Genomic DNA, 21002 nt, shown 5'->3' on the forward strand with positions numbered 1-21002 from the left:
GAAGAAGTAATAGTAGGGATAGCGAACACTGAAGACTGACAGTGGGTCAGGCATGGGCTTATGAAAGGGCATAATGGGAACAAGAGCAGCACTTTAATTTTGGGTTCTGCATGTGGAGAAACATCACCGTGTAACTCCTCTCCCTGTGAATCAGAGAGGCTAGGCAGGGTAGCAAGGTTACCTTAGTTTTAAGGTTAGCAAATCCTTTGCCTGGCTTTGTTAGCAGGGAGGCAGCGTGATTTCCTGCTGCTTCAGCGGAGATGGTGCCGCACTGGGAAACGGGCTGCAGATTCCCAGGAGCGAAGCACGACCCAGCCAAGAGCTTGATGCTCCCGGGACAGCTCAGGCAGGGGTTGGCAGGGCGCCAGGGAAATGTGTGGCAGGCGTTGGTCATCTCCGCGCCGTCCCAGGTCTCCCAGCCCTGGGAGGAGCTCAGGTGGCTGGGCTTTGCTCCGAGCCACGTTATGCCTAGGGCTGTGGCGCTGGGTGTGTGGCGTTCGGGCTGCCCTTGCTTCCCAAAAGCATCGTCTGCAAGTGCCCGGGGACCCGCCTGCAGCGCCGGTGGGCGCCCTGAGACCGGCCCACGAGGGACGGCCGGAGTGGCTGCGCTGAGCCCCGGTGGGCCGGCACCGGCACTGTGGGGGTCCCGCCGCCCTGCAAACTGCCGCTTCCCCCCCCCGCACCTCGCCCGGCTGCCCCCGGGCCTCGACGGCAAGGTGAACCTCGGCGGTCCCCCCCCGAGGCGCTCTCATCCCCGGCCCGCCCCTGCACAGCCCGGGGGGCTCTGTAGCTCCCCGTCGCCCGCACACCCGAGCGGCGCCGCGCAGCTCCCCCGCAGCCCGGTGCCCGCCGCAGGCGAGAGGCAGCCGGCGGGGCGGGGGCACGGGCACGGGCGGGGCCGCCCCTCCGCCGGGCGCGCAGCTATAAGGGCAGCGCGGAGCGGCCCGCAGCGCGGCGGGAGCTATGGGCAACCGCGTCACCCGCGGGGACTTCGAGTGGGTCTACACGGAGCAGCCCCACACGCAGCGCAGGAAGGAGATCCTGGGTACGTCCAGGGGCTCGGAAGCGGCCGCCGTCGGGGCGGGCAGCCGGGCTGGATAGCATCGCTGGACGGGGAGGGGCGGGCGGAGCGGAGCTGCCGCCGAGAGCGGCTCGGGGCACCGGCCAGGCGGCGGGGGCTGCAGCCCGGTGGGCTCGCAGGGATGTTTTCCCCGGGGGGCGCCGCTCTCCCGGGGCCGCCCCGCCTTCCGGAGGCGGCGGGGGGCGCCGGCGGCTGGGGGGTTCCCCGGGCGGCAGGGACGGCGGCGGCGGGCTGACATGGCGGGGCGGGCGGTGGCCGGGGCTGCACGGGCTCGGCCGGGGCTGGCGGCAGCTGCCGGCGGGGGCCCGCGGTGGGCGGCAGCGCTGCGGGCCCGGGGGGCGGCTGGGAGCGCGCCGACGGGCGGGTCCTCCCGGTGCCCGGGCAGCGCCGTCGGTAAGCGGGGATGCGGGTGGGCGCTTCAGGGAGCGGTGGGAAGTGCCCGCTGCAGGTGCACGCAGCCTGCACGAGTATGTATGTGAGTTGGGAGGGTTTGGCTTTTGGCTTGGGGGTTTGGGCTTCTCTGAAGATGGTTGCTGAGAAGAACTAGTAATTCAGAATTGTTGCAGAATATATTTTCAACATTTTTGTAATAAAGAACTTATTTCCCCCGGTTTTTTTTGTTTGGTTGGTTTTGGTTTTGTTTTTTTAATTTGGGTTGTTCAGTTGGTTTGTTGTTTTGGGTTTCTTTTTTCCTTCTCTAATGAGTAGGATAAAGTTTTAAAAGATCTTTTATAAAGGAAGGCACTGAGTTTATGGCTGAGGTGCTGCACAGGGTCTATGATAATTGGGTGTAGTTTTTTAACTCCTCCACAATCTGATAGATTTAATCCATGGTTAATGTAAATTACAAAAACATTTCCAGTATAATTGCAGTGGTGGAATATCCTGGTGCAGGTTTGAATTATATCCAGTAAAATAATAATTATTTTACTGTGTAATCATGATAGAGAGTCAAAAGATGTCATTATGTAAAATGATGCTTCTTGGTGTCATGCTACTCATCCTTTTGGTCAAAGGAACTATGTTTTGGAAAGCTACAGGTAGGAGTGTGCATGGTGATCTCTCCCTTACCGAATCTCTTGCTTTCCTGATCTTGCTGTAGAGTGGGGACTGCAAACTGTGATGAAGTTGTGTTGTAAGGAGGTAATGGAGTGATGGGAGTGCTGCCTTGCCCTTGCTGCAGCAAACTCTTTGTAGGACCTTTCAACTGCATACTTGCAGAGGTTTGCCCCCACTCTCTTTGGACTCGGAACTAACAATTGGAATCAAGGTCTGCCTCTTTCCTCGCAGCCCCCCTGCCCCAGCTGTGGGAGCAGAAGGAAGGTCATGGAGAAATACAACATCAAAAGAGAGACATGGAAGATGTGGGCAGAGCAGTCTGTGTCTGACAAGGCAGAATGGATCATGAGGCTAATGTCACAGATATCAAAGTGTTACCAAAAGTTATTGAAACTGTAATGATATCCCATAATATATTGGTATAATGAACATCACTATATTATTCAAAGCCTGAGGGTCAGCAAACCCCTGTATGTACCTAGAGTATGTACTTACCAAAGTGTCTAGTGCCTATTGAGCTGGAGCGTGCTGTAAGAATCTTACATACGTATGAACAAATATCTGTAAACATCTACATATTTTACATTTTTGTATATAGCAGTGCCTTGAGGACAGCATTCCATGCTGGTAAAGGAAGTATTTTCTTCCCAATAGGTTAATGATTTAGTTGCTAAGCACTGAAACTTGATTGTTTTCTGTTCAGGCTGCAGCTTTTTGAAATGTTGGTCTCAGGCATGGCTAGTTGGATTTAAATGCAAATTGAAATTATCCATTAGGAAAAAAATATGGGCAAACTGATAAACATATAAGGCAGTTTCTTTCTACGTAAGGGGGTGTTGCCAAAAGCTGTTGGTCCACTATGTTCTTATAGAGCAACTGAGAGATACTAATGGTCAGTCACAAAGTTGTATGTCCTGGCTTGAGAGTTAGGAGCCGAGGTGTCTAAGATTTTTGTAGTCCGTGACAATATGTCTGAATGATAACTTTGTGAGTACAATCCTCTGCTATGGGCAGGGACATCTTTCACTAGCTCAAGTTGCTCAAAGCCTTGTCCAGCCTGACCTTGAACCCTTCCAGCATTGGGGCATCCATGGCTTCTCTGAGCAGCAGAGCTGTGAGCCGTGTGTATCAGCTGGGCTGGCTGGAAGCTAACTTACGGCAAGACACTGTTGCACTAGACGAACCGACCTACTAGGGATGTGATTCCAAATGGCTATAATTATACCAGCAAATACATCAACATTTTGCACAAGGGAGAGGTGATACTTTCTCTCTTATCTATTTGTAGTATCTTCCGCTTGGACTTCAGATATTAAAATGTAGCTTGTGCTTGGTGCTGTCTAGGTGCCAACTGCTTCAAAGTTCCAGCGGCGATCTGTTGCCAAGCTGGCACTTTGGCCCTGATCATTTTAATCATGTTCCTGAAGGCATTATTCATGCTTTTCAGTTTATGAAATTGAATTGTTTCATTGCTGTTCTCTCACCCTCTTGTATGAAAAGCCTGTTACTGTCTTGTGTCAGGACTGAGGTTGGTGTAATGCTGCAGTGAGCTGTGTTAGGGAAAGTCCTCGCTGGAAACTAATCCAATGGAGGAAAGTTTTGGGTTTTTTGTCTGGATCTGCTTATCCTTGCCGTATAATTACACAAGTGCTATTAGAGGGAGCTGTAACATGGGGTATAATATAGAGGGGGTATCTACTTCTAGTAGAAATAGAATTTCTACTTTAGTGGCAGTAAGGGTCTGTTGGGTTGAACACTTTGAGAGCTATGGTCTTCCACAGTGGGAAGTACTGGTGTTTTTTTGGTCCTGAGAGAAGATGAAAAAATCATTGCTCAGATGCTGGTAACGCTATGAGCACACAATGAATGGTCATTTCACCTGTGAATAGTTTTCCAAGTGCAAGAAGTGAACAATATGTTATGGGATGGAAAGAATGAGATCTTATTTGTGCTCTGGGTTGGATCTAACTTTATAAAATTACTGTAGGTTGGTCAGAAGATGTCTTGCCTCTCAGGATCCTTAGGGAAGCACTTGTTTACTCCTGAGGATGTGGGCTTAATCAAGGTTGCTCAGGGTAGGCTAGGAGCATCTGAATGTGATCTAACATCCAAGAATAATTAAGAATTGGTTCTTTGGCAAGTCATTTTGGAGTGGAGATGGTGCAAGTGTTTTCTATGTGCTTTATCCTGTAGAAAGGCTGAGGTGTTAGCTTATGGGGTGGGGGAGCTAGAACAAAGTAAAAAACCCAAATCCATTTTATTTTACATTTAGCCAATCTGAGTGTAATAACTTCCAGCTCTGCCCACTTCTTTAGAGATTAGTCTTCTGTTTCTTCCAGCTGACTCTTCTGTTGCCTCTTTAAACCCCACATTTATGAAAATTCTGATAAATTGTACCTATTGAAGTGTGCAAGATGCATATCTTTTCAGCTGAAATCAAAGCTCTGAACTATGTATGCTTCTGGCGAAGAAACTGAGTTTGTTTCCCGTTATGCTGCAGTATGTGGGCCCAGTGCTGTCACTGATGTGCACGTTCTGTGATCAGCACATTCAGAATAGCTGCGATCTCAGTGCTCACACCAGTTCCCTGTGGGCGTCATCTATAAAATAAATCACATGGGCAGAAAGTCACTGGTTTATGCACTTGTGGTCTTCTGCTGAAAATGTATTAAGTGCAACTGAAGGCTTCAGCTTACACCATGTTGCAGGTTTTTGTTTCAGAGGGAGCTGGAAGCCCTCTTCTTAGCGTTCCTACCTCTCTTTACTCTGAACCAGCTGATACACAAGCAAAAACAAACAGATCGTAGCTGCTGTCATACTGAGGTTCAGGCATCATCCATCTCTGCACCAGCAATGTGGCACCACTGTGGTGCTTTGCCTCTGATGGCCACTTCTGAGTGACCCAGCTCCCTTGCACCAGCTAGCACAAAGGCATTTAGGAGCTTGTGTGTGGAAAATAGAAGATTAAGACCCTTGCACTTGCACAGTGGATGTGTAAAACTTGAGTGTAGTTAGCTGCGCCGAAAAGGTTTCTTACTAGTTTACATACTGGAGGGGGCAGGAGACTCTGCAAAGCCAGAAGTTTTTGTCATGCACGTTGACCTATGTCTACCTGTGTACTGGTTCATGTATGGTTTGAATTAATCATAGAATATTTTGGGTTGGAAGGGACCATCTAGTCCTGCAATGAGCAGGGACATCTTCAACTAGATCAGGTTGCTCAGAGTCCCGTCCAACCTGACTGTGAATGTTTCCAGGGATAGGGCACCTACCACCTTTCTGGGCAACCTGTTCCAGTGTCTCACCTCCCTCATCATAAAAAAAAAAAAAATACAATCTTTACATGTAGTCTAAATCTATCCTCTTTTAGTTTAAAACCATTATGCTTTGTCCTATTGCGACTGGCGCTACTAAGAAGTCTATCCCCATCTTTCTTTTCTTATAAGCCCACTTTAAGTGCTGAAAGGCCACAATAAGGTCTCCCTGGAGCGTTCCCTTCTCCAGGATGAACAACTCCAACTCTCAGCCTTTCCTCACAGGAGAAGTTGTGCCATCCCCTGATCATTTTTGTAGCCCTGCTCTGGATACTCCAACAGGTCCATGTCTTTCCTGTACTGAGAACTCAAGTGTGCTGTGCTGCTCATGAGCATGTTCATGAGCTGAGCTGCTAAAAGAAAAAACACTATCATGTCAGCAAACTGACTTCTTTTGTTTTGAATTTTTTTTTTTTTTTGTATGAATAGCAGCTCCAGCATAGGGCAAGGGGTAGTAAAGCTAACAGCCTATGCCTGGTGTCTCTTATTCGTTCTGGCAGGAACTTACAGTCAATAGGACATAGTCCAGGACAGCAGCATCACAGAGATCTTCTCCGCTCCCCCCCCACCCCTTCTCTTTAACAGGCCTTCTAAAGTCTTATACTGAGTAGTATCTCTACTTTGACTATACCTGTATGCTGCACTTGTGGTCAAGATAAAGGAAGATGAAAAAAATAAATTTCTTCTCTTGTTACTACTAGCTTCTTGTGGATGTGGGCAGGGCTGCTGCTCCTTTAAACCTCCATCACCTCTGTGTTTGTGGATGGCTCCTGCTCACGCCCACATCCAAATCCCATGTATGCTGAAACGTGCAAGATCTAAGTATGGGTGTTGCATCAGTGAGAAATTGTGTCTGGTGCTGTCACTGAGGTCTAACTGGGTCCTTCCTGAGGCATCTCAGGAACTTTGTCAGTGGGAACAGAGGATGAGGGAGGGTTTGGAACAAGGGATTTCCCATCTCCTGAGGAGGAGGAACATCAGGACCTAGCAACTGGCAGCTTCTCCAGGAACAATTACTCCAGCCCTAACTGAGGATCACTGTAGGGCTATGGTGAGTGCTCCTGGGAAAATATACGTAGTCAGGGTAATTTGTCAGCAGTGTTTCAGAGTGAGGCATGCCTCTAGAAAGGTGACTGATGCTTACACACAGCAGTGGAATGATCTCTGTGAAATGTTAATTCAGTAAATGAGTTGTTTCAGAATCATGAATGCTTCTGAAAATATACCTGTAGTGTTTGTTCTCTCTTGACTGCTGTTCTTTCATCCACACAGTGGTACCAGTGGGGAAATGCTAGCTTTCACCATAGCAGTGCAGATTGCTGCTGCTCTGAAGTTATGGTATAGAGACCGTGGAGCTGACTGGGCAGAATTATTAACTACATCTACCTACTGTACTAAAGTGCCTGCACTGCTTTTGCAGTGCGCTGACCTTGGAGACAAAGTCATGCTTTCGCACTGTTGCACGTCTGTACCGGTATCCCCGTGCTCCGAACGGCAGGAGCGTGGCTCAGTTTGGACGACTAGAAGCAGCACGTGTGGATAAGCTGTCTGCTGGGCCGAGCTAACAGGCTTTCTCAGTAAGCTAGAAGCTGGAGAATGTGCTCTGGAGACATCAGAGTAGCTGGAGCTCTCCTGGTCCCGGTGGACTGTAAAAGGCAAATTTCACTCCTGTGTGGTCACGTTAACTTGTGGGGTCTGCACCCCTCCCCTCCTTATCTAGAAGGGCTGAATGATGGCTTGTTTGTGTTCCCCCCGCCCCGCCCCCCCCCCCCCCCCCGCCTCCTATTCATCTGCCTGCTGTATGCCATGATTATGCGTAATGAAGAGCTCACTATAGATTACATCTTATGCCCATCATCATGTATTAGTCCTGACCCAGTGCTTATTGGGAAGCAATGGACTCTGGCCATATAGAAGCTCATCACTTTTATAATGGAAAAGTGCCCAGGAAGACCATAATGGAAGCAATTCAGGAAGAGCAGCATGATGAAACTATCTGCTCAGATGCCTTATAGTGTGAAACTCTAGCAGTTTCAAGAGTGGAGAGTAGGTGTCTGTTTACTTCTCCAAGTCTAATGTGTAGGAGATGAAGGTGGTCATTACCGTGTGGCTGACAGTCCTTTGTGGCTCCTGGTTCGGCACTGCACAGTAGCTCTGTCTCTGACTCTCTGTTGCCTTCGGGACATGCAGATGGCCGATGTCTGGTTTGCGCAGCACCTACAGACACTTGTCACAGCAGCCTTACAGGGTTGTCCAGGTTTTCCGACTGTAAGTGCTCAGTGTTGCCTTGCCAGCATTTGTTCAGCTAACTGCAAAGCATGAACATGGAAGAAAAATGAGATACTTATGTTGTCACATCTTTGTGTCAGTGTGCTATATATAAACTGCAGTCATCAGGATCGCTTAATCTGAGTTAAATGTGTTTCACTGAAGAGTCCTTGGCCTCAGGTTTTGAAAGGGTCAGCGTTCAACACTTTGCATGTGGAGCACTCCTGAACAGAAAGGTCTCTGCCCTCTTATTCCACCTGCGGGGCTTCTAGTGAGCCTAGCAGCCCCACCTCTCAGCCTCCCTGAGGTTTCTCCATGCCATGGAAACAGGAAGGTTTTATCAGTATTAATGATAAACAGACACAGTATTGTGGTTTAACTAGTATGCAAAAATATACTGTTGGAGAGGAGTTAATCATGTGTTGAATTTAATATTAAACCCTAGCAAGTTACTTAATAGCTGTCACTGGCGATAAATGCAACCTACCTGCGTTGCTGCTGCTTGCTGGTTGCTACTCTGAAACCTATTAAATGTAATCTGCAATCCCTGTTAGCTGCTGTGAAAAGAAATAGGTCAAAAAATTTCACTGTTCTTAAACTACAATATAAAGCAGCTCTTATTTTCCCATCCCATTAACACGTTTTTTGGTCAAAGTGGCCTTAGTTTGACCGGGGTGAGGAACAGATTTGGTTGTGTTACATCATCTCTTGTGGTGACTGCAGTAACTTATACTTACCAACTGCATGACTGGAAATTTATTAAAGGGTTTTCTGGGTTTTGGACAGATGTCCCTAAACAGGACATTAAGCTACATAAGATTGTATTTCTGTAACATATTTTCTGACCAGGTCATTATATCAAGTTATTCTTTAGAGTGGGTATCCCAGCACTTTGTGTAAAAATTTTGGTACCTGTCTAGGTACCAGAGAACAATTTCTAGCATGTTAGCATTTCTAGGGTGAAAACTTTAATTTCAAAAACTGTGAAAACAAGGACAAAACCAAAACAGCAAAACAAAAAAGCCCTGTGCTTTCCAGAGATGTTTATCAAAAAGTTTGGCTGACTTTAGAAAGGTGTTAACTTTTATTAGAGCTGGCCCACCACTTGGAAAATCTCTCTCTTGCCTGAATACTCCTCATGATGATTTTTGCCCCCTTGTCCTCAGAAGAGGAAGAATCAAGAATGCCTCTTTTCTCATCATCTTCTGCAGCGTTTTTCTAATCTTCATTGTCTCTAACCTCTGTCAAGCTGGGTTGAAGTTGGCCAACAGGCTCAGAAGTTGCTGGAATGGTTGCAGAGCATGACTACAACAACCTGCTTTCTTAAGCAGTGCTCAGTCTTTGAATTTTTGCAAACTTCTCAGGGCTCGCTTCTGTAAAAGCCCTTCTGCATCCTGCACTCAGTCCCTGCCACTGCTTGCAAGGTCACATGAAGTTGGGTGTATTGTCTCCAGTATTTGTTTATAGTATATACAGCTGCCTAGGTGAAAATCGTTATAATCTGATTTTCCTGCAATGGTATCATACTGTGACACTCAGATGATAGTTTTCTATTCATAAAATGGGCCTATCAAACTTACAGGGGGCACACTGTGTAACCTCAGGGTTCAGAATGACTGACTTGTCCCACAGTTTTACCTGTGTAATCTGTAATTACTGAGAAATGCAGAGTATGAGTTAAAGGAGGGAGACCAGCAGGTGGGTAAAAGCCATAAAACAGTGATAAAATTCATGTGCAAGTTAATACTGGATGTGTGAAGTGTAGGTTTGTAGAGAAGCGACCTGAAGCAATGAACAGCACCTAGAAGATAAATGGTGCTTCTGCGTATTTTCTTTCTCTTAAAAGGGCAAAAGAAAGGCCAGTGGAACCCAAGCTCTGTAAGCTCTTTCTGGCCTGACGCGAGTCAGCCCTGGCCAGCCTAGCCCGTGTCTCTCTGATGCTGTATTGCAGTGTTTGTGAGGCCACATGAAGCTGTTGTGTGATTACTTATGTGACTTTTGTACCTGGTTTTGGTATGTGACTTGGGAACAGAGACAAATTTGGCGTCTTACAAATTCCTGATAATATTACTGACTTTCTTGCGATGTTACCATCTGCAAAGAGTTGTACATGTTGTAAGCATTGGTGAACACTCAGAATACTTAGGATTTTTTTTTTTTTTAATGCTGCATTTGTCATTTACCCACAGAGCAAAACCTGGTGAGCCTGTTGGTCAACCCTCTTTCCTCTGCTAGTATGTATGAAGCAACAGTGTAAAAAAGGCTACAAAGCAGGCAGTTGTAACCCTTTTGTGGAGAACAGCATCTGGACTGGGCAAAATAAAAAAGGAGTTAAAAATTTGACAGAAGGTACTTCTTGGAGCTTAAATCTGGTGGGCTTTGGCATACTAATGCTCATCGTTGTAAAGGCACGTGATGCCACATATTGACCATTGGGGTAATTTTTTTTGTATATGTCCCAATATATGTGTCTATATCAATCACAATTGGACATGATGCTGGAAGTGGGAATGGACTCAAATCACTAGTAAAGCTCTCACTGTAGTGGCAGTCCTGCTCCGGAATTGCCATTTTGCGAAAACAGGGCCTCAGACATCACTGCTCAGACCAGTGGTGGTTATGTTTACCTAACTGTGATCTAATGAGATTTTTCTCTGCATTTTACCCTTTAGCAAAGTATCCAGAGATCAAGGCTTTGATGGGACCGGATCCACAGTTAAAGTGGATTGTATCTGGAATGGTCTTCACGCAGTTTCTAGCCTGCTACCTGGTGAAAGACTTGTCTTGGAAATGGATTTTCTTCTGGGCTTATGCTTTTGGGGGTTGTGTCAACCATTCTCTGACCCTAGCCATCCATGATATTTCACACAACGTCGCCTTTGGGAACAAGCAGGCCAAGTGGAACAGATGGTTTGCAGTCTTTGCCAACTTGCCAATTGGCATCCCTTATTCTGCCTCCTTCAAGAAATACCACATTGACCATCATCGGTACCTTGGTGGGGACAGCCTGGATGTGGATATTCCTACAGACTTTGAAGGCTGGTTCTTCTGTACACCGCTTCGGAAACTGCTTTGGCTTTTCCTCCAACCTCTGTTCTACAGTCTGAGACCACTGTATGTGAACCCCAAAGCAATTACACGGATGGAAATTTTTAACGCTCTCATCCAGTTTTCTATAGACCTTTTAATTTACTACTTTTGGGGGCTCAAACCTATTTTTTACTTAATAGCAGGCTCAATTCTTTGCATGGGTTTGCATCCCATTTCTGGGCACTTCATAGCAGAACATTACATGTTTTTAAAAGGGTATGAGACATACTCTTATTACGGGCCTCTGAATTGGCTCACCTTTAATGTAGGCTACCACATGGAGCATCATGACTTCCCCAGCATTCCCGGCTGCAGATTGCCGATGGTAAGTATGGCATGAGCACTAGTGAATTGTGAATTGGATTTTTATAAAAGCTGCTAAACTGTCTCAAAGAAATGACTTCAAATCATAGCAACAGATCTATTTTAAAAGAAAAAAAAAAAGGAAAAAAAAGCACTTTTTGAATTTGTTTCTAATTCTTTCATTTTAAGCAGGAGATGGAGAGAAATGGCTGCCAAATGGTTGTAACAGTTTATTTGATGGAAATAAGAACATCTGAGCCTCAGAGGGCTTGAGGAATACTTTTGGCATGATAAAATCCTCCACAGTGCTCTGAATTTCTCTATTTCATTCCCTTAGCCACTAGGTTTCATCTCTTGGGAAGTTTAAAGGGCTGTCTAAAGTGAGGCAGGTGGCAATTACTACTTGAAATTTGTCTGATGATCAATCTGCTAACTATATTGCTTGATTAACATTAAAAAAAAGTCTTTCTGTTTTTGAGATGGCATAAGTATCGGGGCATGTTCCAGCCTGACACAAATAGCACTAGAAGATAAAGCCCCACTCTACATGACCTGTTTCAGCTCTGCTGCCCCACCCACAGAAACAGAGGATGCCTGATCTGTCATTGGGAAAGTGCTGTGGCTTTCCTCTTTTGAAAGTCAAGGCCCTTTTTGTTTACATTTTATCAGTTGTGGGAATCAAATTTGCAAAGCCCAGGTGTCTAGGAATGGTTTTCAGTTTCCCTCCAGGTATGTAGCTGCTCTTCTGGGTTTAAATACAAGGGTTCCTCAGCAGGTGCTCACAGCGTTAGAGGTACGTGACTTCGAAGTGTTACTCCTACGTACAAATCCTCTGGCATGGAGGGAAGGAAACATCTTCTGTCTCTGGTCTGATGCACAGTTGGGGGCTGCTATTGCAGCATCCTCATGAGGGGGAGGCAGAGCTGAGGGGTTGGAGGTTCAGGAGCTGTGACCTCCCCACTACTGCCACAACAGGTACTACTGTTACGGTGGTATATCCAGGCAAACCCTGCTTTATGGGTCAATGTTCTTCATCACAGAAACACTGTCTGAGAAGAGATTCAAAACAAGAGGAGATTTTCTTGTGGTGTAGAAGAGTGTGGGCTGCCTCTGTATAACCAGCAGTTCTGTTTTAACACACCTCCTTTACTGCTGGAGGCCTGTCCTGGAGGAGCTGGCCATTCCTGGTGGGGTTCAGAGTTGCTGGTTAAGCAGCCCACGCTCACATGTGAAGCTCTCCTCTCAGGCACTCCCATTGTGATACACCCCATAGCTCAGCCGGGAAGTGCACGAGCTTAACTTCAGTTTCAAGTGTTCAAACTTGTTAGATAGGCTTAGATACTTAGATTACTGAAATGCAAATAGAAGAAGAGAAGGAGTTTAGGGCTCTATCTTACACAAGGGAGGTGAGTGACTAATTGAACTTGCTGGGACTGTTGCTCCAGACCTGATTGAGACCTGGAAAGCTCTTCCCCACCCACACCACAAATAGTTGAGCCTCATTCCTCAAGGCAGTGCAGCAGCTGGAAGTGTCTGCCCTCCTGTGTAAAGAGGATAGAGTTATTAGTTGAATTTCATGTGCTCGTGTTCATGTGTTTCCAGCTCTTGGGCAACCGAGACTTGTGCTGCTGGTGGGGGGGATGTCAGGCTTGTCAGTCGTTGTTGCCTGACAGAACTGTATGGAAAACTTTGAGTCTTTGATGAGTGATCCATTACAAGTGAATAATCTATTAGGCAGCCCTTGGCAAAACAGTTACTGTAGAAAATCCTTTGTCCATTAAAACCAGTTGGTTATTCTTTTCTGCAAATTGAAAAGTTCTCTGCTGCTTTGGTGGAAGGAGATAAGGGGACAGATCCTCTATGGGTAGCTTTAGAGTTTGAACTTCATAATAGGTAGGGGTAGGAATCTCCCTTTGCTCTCTTCTGCTTAACCTCCCAGGGAATTCTCCACTTAGCAAAGGTCCAGTTTTTTCAGATCCAGTCTCTGAGGCACTTGAGCTTCTAATGGCTGAATTGTGTAATATGGATGACCTCTCAGTACAGCTATTTTTATTTTTAATTATTGGCAAGTAGAAAGTGGAATAAAGATCTTTATTTGGTTTCTGCGTGATTGAGAGCAGGGGATAAATAGGATCAGAGAATAACTGGATCTTAATCTTGGGAAGTAACTGGCTCTTCCGCTTGCTTATCGGAAAAATAAATTCAGCTTTGTCCTTTGTTACAGGTGTGTCATTCAGAATGTTCTGAGTAATGTGTTTGCCACTGGAAAGACCTTTACCCTAGGAGTGTGACAGATGTGAAAGAGGAAGAATTAGGCTGTGCTGTAAGCTTATAGATAATAAAGATGAGTGACATGAGTGTGCAGTAAGAACTCGTCCCACTAGTATAATGAGAGATTACACAAGAGACCATGAAATTTAACATTATAATGAAGGACCTGCTCCAAAAAAAACCCACTATAGACTTAGGACTAGAGTACTCTTTACATGAAGCCTTATAACTATAAAATATTGCATTGCTTACCAAATGAGTAAAAAGGCCCATTCTTCATAATCTGAACCCTTGAATATACTGAGAGAGACAGAGGACAGGAAGAGGAACTCTGTGCTTTTCCTACAAACTTCAACAAAAACTGCAATGTTACCAGAGGCAAACTAGTTACTCATTAAGCTTGTGGGAAAAGGAAAAAAGACATGGTATGAAACCAGATTTATTAGACAGACAAGACTGGATAAAATGGTAGATGTGCCGGTTTTGAATTGCAGATTTCATTAACCCTATGATGGCCAGGAGGACTAGCTTGAGTGCTCCCTGCTGGTCAAGGACTGTAGGAGGAACTTCTGTAATATACCTTCTAGCATTCTGAACATAATTTTTCAGCTTCTTTTCATAAGGATCTCTAGCTTGTGTATGGCCTCAGGACAAAGGGTCTGTAACAGCTGTGGTGAAATACTAGGTTGCATTTAACTTTGGTGTCTGTGGGATACGATGGAGTAGAACTGGGGTCTTGTTGCTGTGCTCTGCAAGCACAAAACCAGAAGCAAAGTTTCAGTCTAAAAGATGTGATTTCTTACCTACCACCTTGATCGACTTGAAGAAAAGCCTCAATATACCAGGTGCCAAGTGCCTAATAAGTTTCTTTCAGACTTTGCAATCTCTTGTTATCCTTCTATTCGCAAACTAGCAATGAGTTAAGACTCACAGTTGAGATCTGTAAGGAGGAAGGGAGGGAGGAATTGAAGCAGATGGATCATCTCCAATGCAATACAGAGCTTGAGGGGGAAGTCAGGAGCAGGATTTAGGAATCTGTCACAGTGCCATCCCCTTTGAGATGATTTATGATCTGGCTGCAAAACTTGCTACCTGGAAACTGCCATCCGCAGGTTTTGTACTGCACCCAGAATGCAATGGGGAGAATGACTCTTCCAGCCTCAAAAATAGATAGTTTTATGTTGTATTTAGAAGGGAATCTGCATTAAAACCCAAGTACTTTCTGCCCTCTCTGCCCCAGATTTTCTGGTAGGTAAGAAGGAGATAATTTTGGTTTAGGTATAGAGATGCTGAAAGAAATTACAATAGATGAGCTGCTTTTGTTGGGAAACTTGCAAAAGAGAAACCACTTTTAAAATTCTTTCCTGCCATGTGATGGCAAACATGCACCCAACAAACTTCCATGCCTTTTCCATAAGAAAATCCTTCAGAAGTCCTCCTTCTAACTGCATTCATTAAATTTTCCCTTTTCTCTATTGCTTTGTCACAAATATTTTATTGTGGCTTACTTTCTCCTCTGCATTGTTTCTGTACATCTCCTACAGCAGTTCTGCCCAGAGCACGGGGACCTTTGCCGGTGGCGCCAGTGCTGCCTGCCTTCCTGCACAGGGTGCTGCTGGGCACAAAGCCAAGCAGGGAAAAGAACCGCTTTGTGTAGGTGTGGGTCACTGTCCTGCAGCTGATCCAGGGCAACACACTCCAGTGCAAGCCCCTGGTCTTCTCCTGTGGTTTCCATCCTGACCTTCTCATTCAGAATGAGCTGCCACCATACCCTGTAGGAAGGTGCTACACAGACAGGCTTGGTGAGCCAGTAACTCTGCCACCACCTGATACTGGCAAGCAGCTTGCCAGCCCTGACCGAGCCCCCTGCTTCCAGAATATGGTGTGTATGACTTTCTTCAGAATTCACTGCTGGGTGTTTTGATTAATTGTCTTAATTATCAAATAATACTTGTATTCTAGGTGCCTGTTTTAAATCTGTAATACAACTGCAGAATATGTGCACGGAATGTATTTTACTGCAAGTTTCCAGACCCTGCCGTGTTGTGTCCACCTGAGCTCTTCAGCACTATGCCCAGACTATGCTGCTGCTCATGTTTGCTCTAAGTGCAGAATCTGTTGGGCTGAACATAGACAGGCTGTTTATTGGCCTCTTCTCTGAGACGTTTTTTCCTACTTTGTCACTGCAGTAGTTTTTAGTTAGCCTTTGGTGCCAGAGGGCACAGCCACTGCCTGAGACACTGTTCCTAGAAGCTGGATTAGCTTCTGTGAGTGTCCAGCCCTCTGCTTCCATGAGCAAGGGGCAGTACAGACTTTCTGAAGCCCTTGTAGTGGTCAGAATCTACCATGATCAGCAGCTCTGTAGAATAACGTAAATAGTTGAGAAAAAGGGGTCTGATTCAGGCTGCTGTTCCTGTGGGCAAGGGATATGTGGGTGTTCTGGGGAAGAGGGGAAGGGGGGCTTGCCATACGAACTTGGCTGGTGTAGGTGAGGCCTGAATTATGGCTGCAAATTGAGTTTCAGACAGAACTTCTGAAACAGAGGCAGGAGGGAAGGTCTGTAAGCACCAGTGTGCCAGGGAATGACCATGTCAGAGCTGGAGTGAAGCTTTTGGGGCTGAGTGTCCGAGACCCCCCCTTTGTGTTTGCGTAAGGCCTCGTTAGTGGCTATCATTCAAGGGAGCCTAGTGTCTGAACAGCCCTCCCTCTCATCCTCTGGCTATTTCGGTTACTCAGCTGGGAAAAGGGAGGATGCAAAACCCAGATTAAATTATTTCTGGCTGTGGTTATAGAAGGAGCGCAGGGAACTAAATCTGCATCTACAGAGATCTTAGCCCGTGCCTGGAAATCACCCTTCTTCCAGCCATTAATAGCTACCTGTAATGGGAAATGCTGGGATTGTCTGAATCCCATTGAAAATTAACCACATTTGAAGTACAGACAAACACTTTAAAACAGGATATAGGGAATTAGTAGGAAATCAGAGGTATTCAGTGTAAGGCAGAATACAATCAGACCTGAACCGAATCTCCCCCCTCCAACACAGCACTACCATGCCAGGGAGCATGAGGAGTATGTAGGGGCTGTGGTACAGAGGTAAAAGATCTTAACAGAGCTTGTACATTACTGGGCAGTGTCTGCTAGGAAGCTGAATTAACGAGGTAACTAGCAGTGAGCCATACTGGCTTGTAATTTGACTTTTGCTGGGATTCTTACCTCTTCACAATCAGTCTGAATGCTGTGTTGAGATTCCACCGTTACACCTGGGATGCTGCTGAGACCCTCCTCCTGGATAACAGTTTCTGTGTCACCCTTTTGCTCCTCACTGGAGGTCCGTACTGCATACAGCAGAGCTGGCTTTAAAACTGCAGGGTTTTTAAAGAGAGAGATCACGCTGTCCAGCAAGACAAACTACTCTAGAACAGAGCTTTGTTTGTCTAGGAGGTGGAGCTACAATAAAACCATGCCCAAGCAGTTTATGTGCAAGTTTACAATAGTTTAACAGGCTCTGCTTCTTTGTAAGTGTGTTCAAAAAGCAGAGCATCTAGCTGGAGCAGGGACTACTTGGGAATCCTTGTAGTCCCTGGAATCTGTCAGGTTTGAAACCTCTCTGTCCTCTGGTTCTGGCCCTACTCCCACTACAAGCCCCATCCCCGGTGATGCATGATGCCTCTCTGATGGCGACAGTCTTAAAACTTGGGGATTTGTAGCAGGGAAGAAATTTTATTAGACTCATGATCTAATAACAAATTTTGCAACTCTTTAATCCCAGGCTGAGGGGAGCAGGCTGCCCCTGCAATTTCCTCTGCCTGCTGCAGGAACCCATCTCTCAGATTTCCGTCTTGGTAGCAGAAAGGAGGAAAGTCAATGAAGTGAAGGCAAGGCTGCGTCTGGGATTTTCTTAACTGGTATTTCTCTCCTAGTCAGAACCCTCAGCAAACAAGTATTATGACTAGGCAACAGGGCTTTAAATACAGTGTGTTGGAGTCTTGGCAATTTATAAGGTGGATTAGGCATCTCATTGTGTAGAAAAGAGACTCCTGAAATGAGAGAAAATAGCTCTGACGGAAGGCAATGATCCATCATCTTTCACTAATTTCCTAATTTTAGGCACCGCTTACATCAGAAGTCTGCTAAGAAGTACCTAAATGTATTTAAATACATCTCATTTGGCTGAACTTCAGAAGTTCACAAGCAATAACAAGCAACTTCAGGTTATGTCTGTGCTATCAGATCTGAAAGTGAAGACTGAAACACACCCAACACTGTGCAGCTAAACAGCTCGTTCTCTCTCTTCTTCTTCCAGGTGAAGAAGATTGCAGCAGAATATTACGATAACCTCCCACATCACCAGTCCTGGATTCGAGTTCTGTGGGCCTTTGTGTTTGATGACACTATTGGTCCTTATTCAAGGGTTAAGAGACTGTGCAAGCTGGCAAAAGCAAGCTAACAGACTAGCTCTGCCTGTTGCATTGGTGGTTTGTTCATTCGAATGACTTTTCTGCAGCAGTAGTAGGATGTTTGTGTGTGCTGGGTTAGCATGGATGCGTGCTCCTTAGACTAAGAGGTTGAGTGTGAAAATGAAGCAATTGGATGCCTATTTTCTATTATTGATACCTTTTTAATAAAGGATATTTCTGTATATAACCCTGAGAAACTAGATTAGAGTGAGCTATGATGATGTGAACCTTTGGTCTAGGCTCAGAATTAAGTTCCTGGACCATGTGTGCCCAAGTCTGAGTTCTGGCCTAGCATGCAATGGAGGATGCTTGGTGCGTGTCTGTGTGAGCATGTGTGTGTGTACTTTAGGACTGGGTTCTCTTTATGCCAGATTAAAAGTAGATGCTCTGCGTGCACAGGACTGTGGAAGCATGGAGGACTGGCATGCAGTAGTAAATGACACTAACTGGAGAACACAAGGGTGCCTTTAGCTCAATGTCTTGTCTAATCTGATCTGTTATTTCTGATAATTGCTGGTAGCAGAGATTTTGTATATGAAATGGAATATGTGTATATTTTTGTACATTTGTATCATTATTTCAGTAGCTGCTGTTTGACCTTTTCTGAACATTTCTATTCTTAGGGTCTAATACTCAGTGTAGCTAATTGGCAGAGCTGAGCTGCGGTGTGGAGAAAACCCTTCCTTTAGCCTCCCGCTTGTTGTCTGATGAGCAGCATGCATGTGTCCCTGAAGGAAATGGGTGGTCCTTTCTCACTCACCTTTTCAACAGTATTCCCTAACATCACGTTTCTCATCTTTTTCTCCGTTGTATGTCCTTCTGGGAAAGGGAAGATTCTAGTTTTAATTGCTGCTTGCCAAGGTTATTACTATTTCTGATCACCTTTCTTGGTCTTCTCTATGTTATACCCCTTTCTGTTAAGGGTATGAGTCAGCGAAGACATGGAAGTGTTATGGTGATATTTATCCCTAACTGCTTTCAGAATAATTGTAACTCTTTGCCTCTGTCATTCAAGGGGCACCAACTTGACATTTGGGAAGGACATGATACTTCAGCTGTATATAAGTTGCCACTGCTGGTGTTAAGGGGGTGTACCTTGAACACGGAGCTGGGGCTCTTTCTGCCTCTGTGTGTCTTTGTGCTATTGACGTTAACATTAGTCTGTTATTTCTGCCCGCTGGAATAGTTAAATCTTCCTGCCTGTCCTCCCAGGTACAAACTTCTGGCTATCTTCAATAATTCCGTATCTTCAAAAACCTTATTCACCATACCTTTATCCAAGCAGAACAATATCCTGGGAGTCAGGAGTTCAGATGCCATCTAGTAACTTCCCTCCACCCTGGAAAGCTGACAAGTTATTTCTGTCCTTACTGAGTGGTTAAAAGAGAGATCTATAAAGGTCCTCTTACATTCTAACCCTCTGATGGTTTGACTTCGTTTTGTTTGTTTTTCATCTGGAAATCCATGTCTGTAACAAAGAAAAGGATGATTGTGCATTCTTGTTGGTCCCTTAAGGTATGCTATTAGGCCTGGGAAGCCTGATTTCCTCAATAAACGCAAATTTGTTCGTTTCTCCTACAGCCTTGGATCCAGTGAGTCAGTCTGTCTGGCACACCAGGGAGCTGAGCTAGCCTGCTGCGATTTGGGTTCCTCTTCCTCCTCTATTTCTCCATTTTTCTCATTTGTCTGATTTCTAGCAGTTGGGTAGATACCCGCATTTGCTCAGCAGTGCAAGATCCTTTCTGACGCAGGGGCCAACATTCACAGATACTGTTTTGATCTGTGGGTTGTGCTTCTGGAAAAGAAGAGGAAGAGCAGGGCTTCTTCTGACACTTCAGACTTTGCTGGTTCTTCAATGAAGAAATACTTATGTTGTTACATCTTAATTATTAAAGCCTCTTTTTCTCCCAAAAGAAGAGGCTTTGATGTGGGAACCTCTATTAACTTCTTTGTATCAGTGCTCTTGTCAGGGAGCTTCAGTTTTTTATTAATTTACTTCAGTGCTGCTAGCACTCCATGATCGCGTAATCAACTTTCTGTGCCATTAGCAAGCTGTTCCTCAACTCTTTTGGCCAACTTAGCAAGTTAATGTAAAAACCATAATAAAGATTATACTGTCTTCCTCAATCTGACTATTGTCCTCCTCTATGGTGAGTGACCTTTCAATAGTTCCCTTACTCAGCTGTTCCACGATGCAGTTACATATGTGGTCTATAGGTTGCTAGCCTAGCCTGACATGGAGCCTATGATATGAACAGAGGGTAACCAAAATTGGCAACCGCTTCTTATCCTGCCTTCCATCAGTATTTCCATCGCAGTCTTGGCTTGCTTTGCCTGAGCAGCCCCACAGCTCTCCCGCTCCGCACTGTCCATCTCAGCGGGAATTTGAAGTGGCTGGAAGTCTGGTACCTGCAGGTACGTGGTGCAAGCCGAGTTTCAATGTGTGTGAATGCTGCTGGAGAAGGCCATGAACCTGTCCTCTCCACGGGCACTTGTCCTTGCCACTAATGCTGCAGTAATGTTGGCAGAAGGGTGGTTTTTTTCATAACCACAGGGCACGTGGGTCTGGGTTAAAAGTACATTAGGGCTATGTACAGTTTTATTCTTTCCTTAAAAATTAATCCAGATCTTCGTGTGTGACCACACTAATGATCTTTCAAGAGGAACAAGGAGGAGCAAACAGCTGTATGAGGTAACTCTGGCCTGCCCTGCTGCAGTGGCTCAACCAGCCCAGCGTGAAGGGACCGTTCTCTGCAGAGGCAACAGGCAAGCTGAATTAGCGTCTGGGAGGGGGAGATCTTCTGGTGGTGCCATGACTGCAAATACGCCACCCTGCGCATCCCTGTGGCCGGAGGGGTAAGTTGGCAACCAGCAAAGCACTGGTGGTGCCAGGACGGCTCCCCTGCGTCTGCTGGCCAGGCTTCCCCTGCCACCCCCGTCCACTGTGCTCCCGCACGACTGAGTGGCCCTGCGTGAGCTTCACCTTATTGCGTCTTAATTATATGAGGCCTGCAAAGGTAGAAGAACATAAGCAACCTGTGTTTACAGCAGGTGGCTGATGTTAACAGGGGCTTACATCGTATCCAGGCTGTACGCTCGGCCTGAATTACAATGCCGTTATTACTGACCTCAGGCATAATGCTGCATTCCAAGGGA

At 45.8% G+C, this 21002-nt stretch overlaps 1 protein-coding gene and 1 long non-coding RNA gene across 2 annotated transcripts; one reads left to right on the forward strand and one right to left on the reverse strand.

The window, feature by feature from the left end:
• Positions 1-731: 731 nt before the first annotated feature.
• On the forward strand, positions 732-19973 carry DEGS2 (delta 4-desaturase, sphingolipid 2). Its single transcript, XM_055716739.1, has 3 exons — positions 732-1045; positions 10395-11137; positions 17693-19973. Exons 1-3 carry the CDS (start codon positions 964-966, stop codon positions 17834-17836), a joined length of 969 nt encoding a protein of 322 aa, XP_055572714.1. The 5' UTR covers positions 732-963; the 3' UTR covers positions 17837-19973.
• LOC114015749 (uncharacterized) lies at positions 4382-7749 on the reverse strand. The gene is made up of 2 exons (XR_003559847.2): positions 7558-7749; positions 4382-4740 (listed from the first exon to the last, which is right to left on the reverse strand). It is a non-coding gene; the product is annotated as an uncharacterized LOC114015749 (long non-coding RNA).
• Positions 19974-21002: the final 1029 nt, after the last annotated feature.

Source organism: Falco cherrug, chromosome 7, assembly GCF_023634085.1.
Source record: "Falco cherrug isolate bFalChe1 chromosome 7, bFalChe1.pri, whole genome shotgun sequence".
Lineage (NCBI taxonomy): Eukaryota > Metazoa > Chordata > Aves > Falconiformes > Falconidae > Falco > Falco cherrug.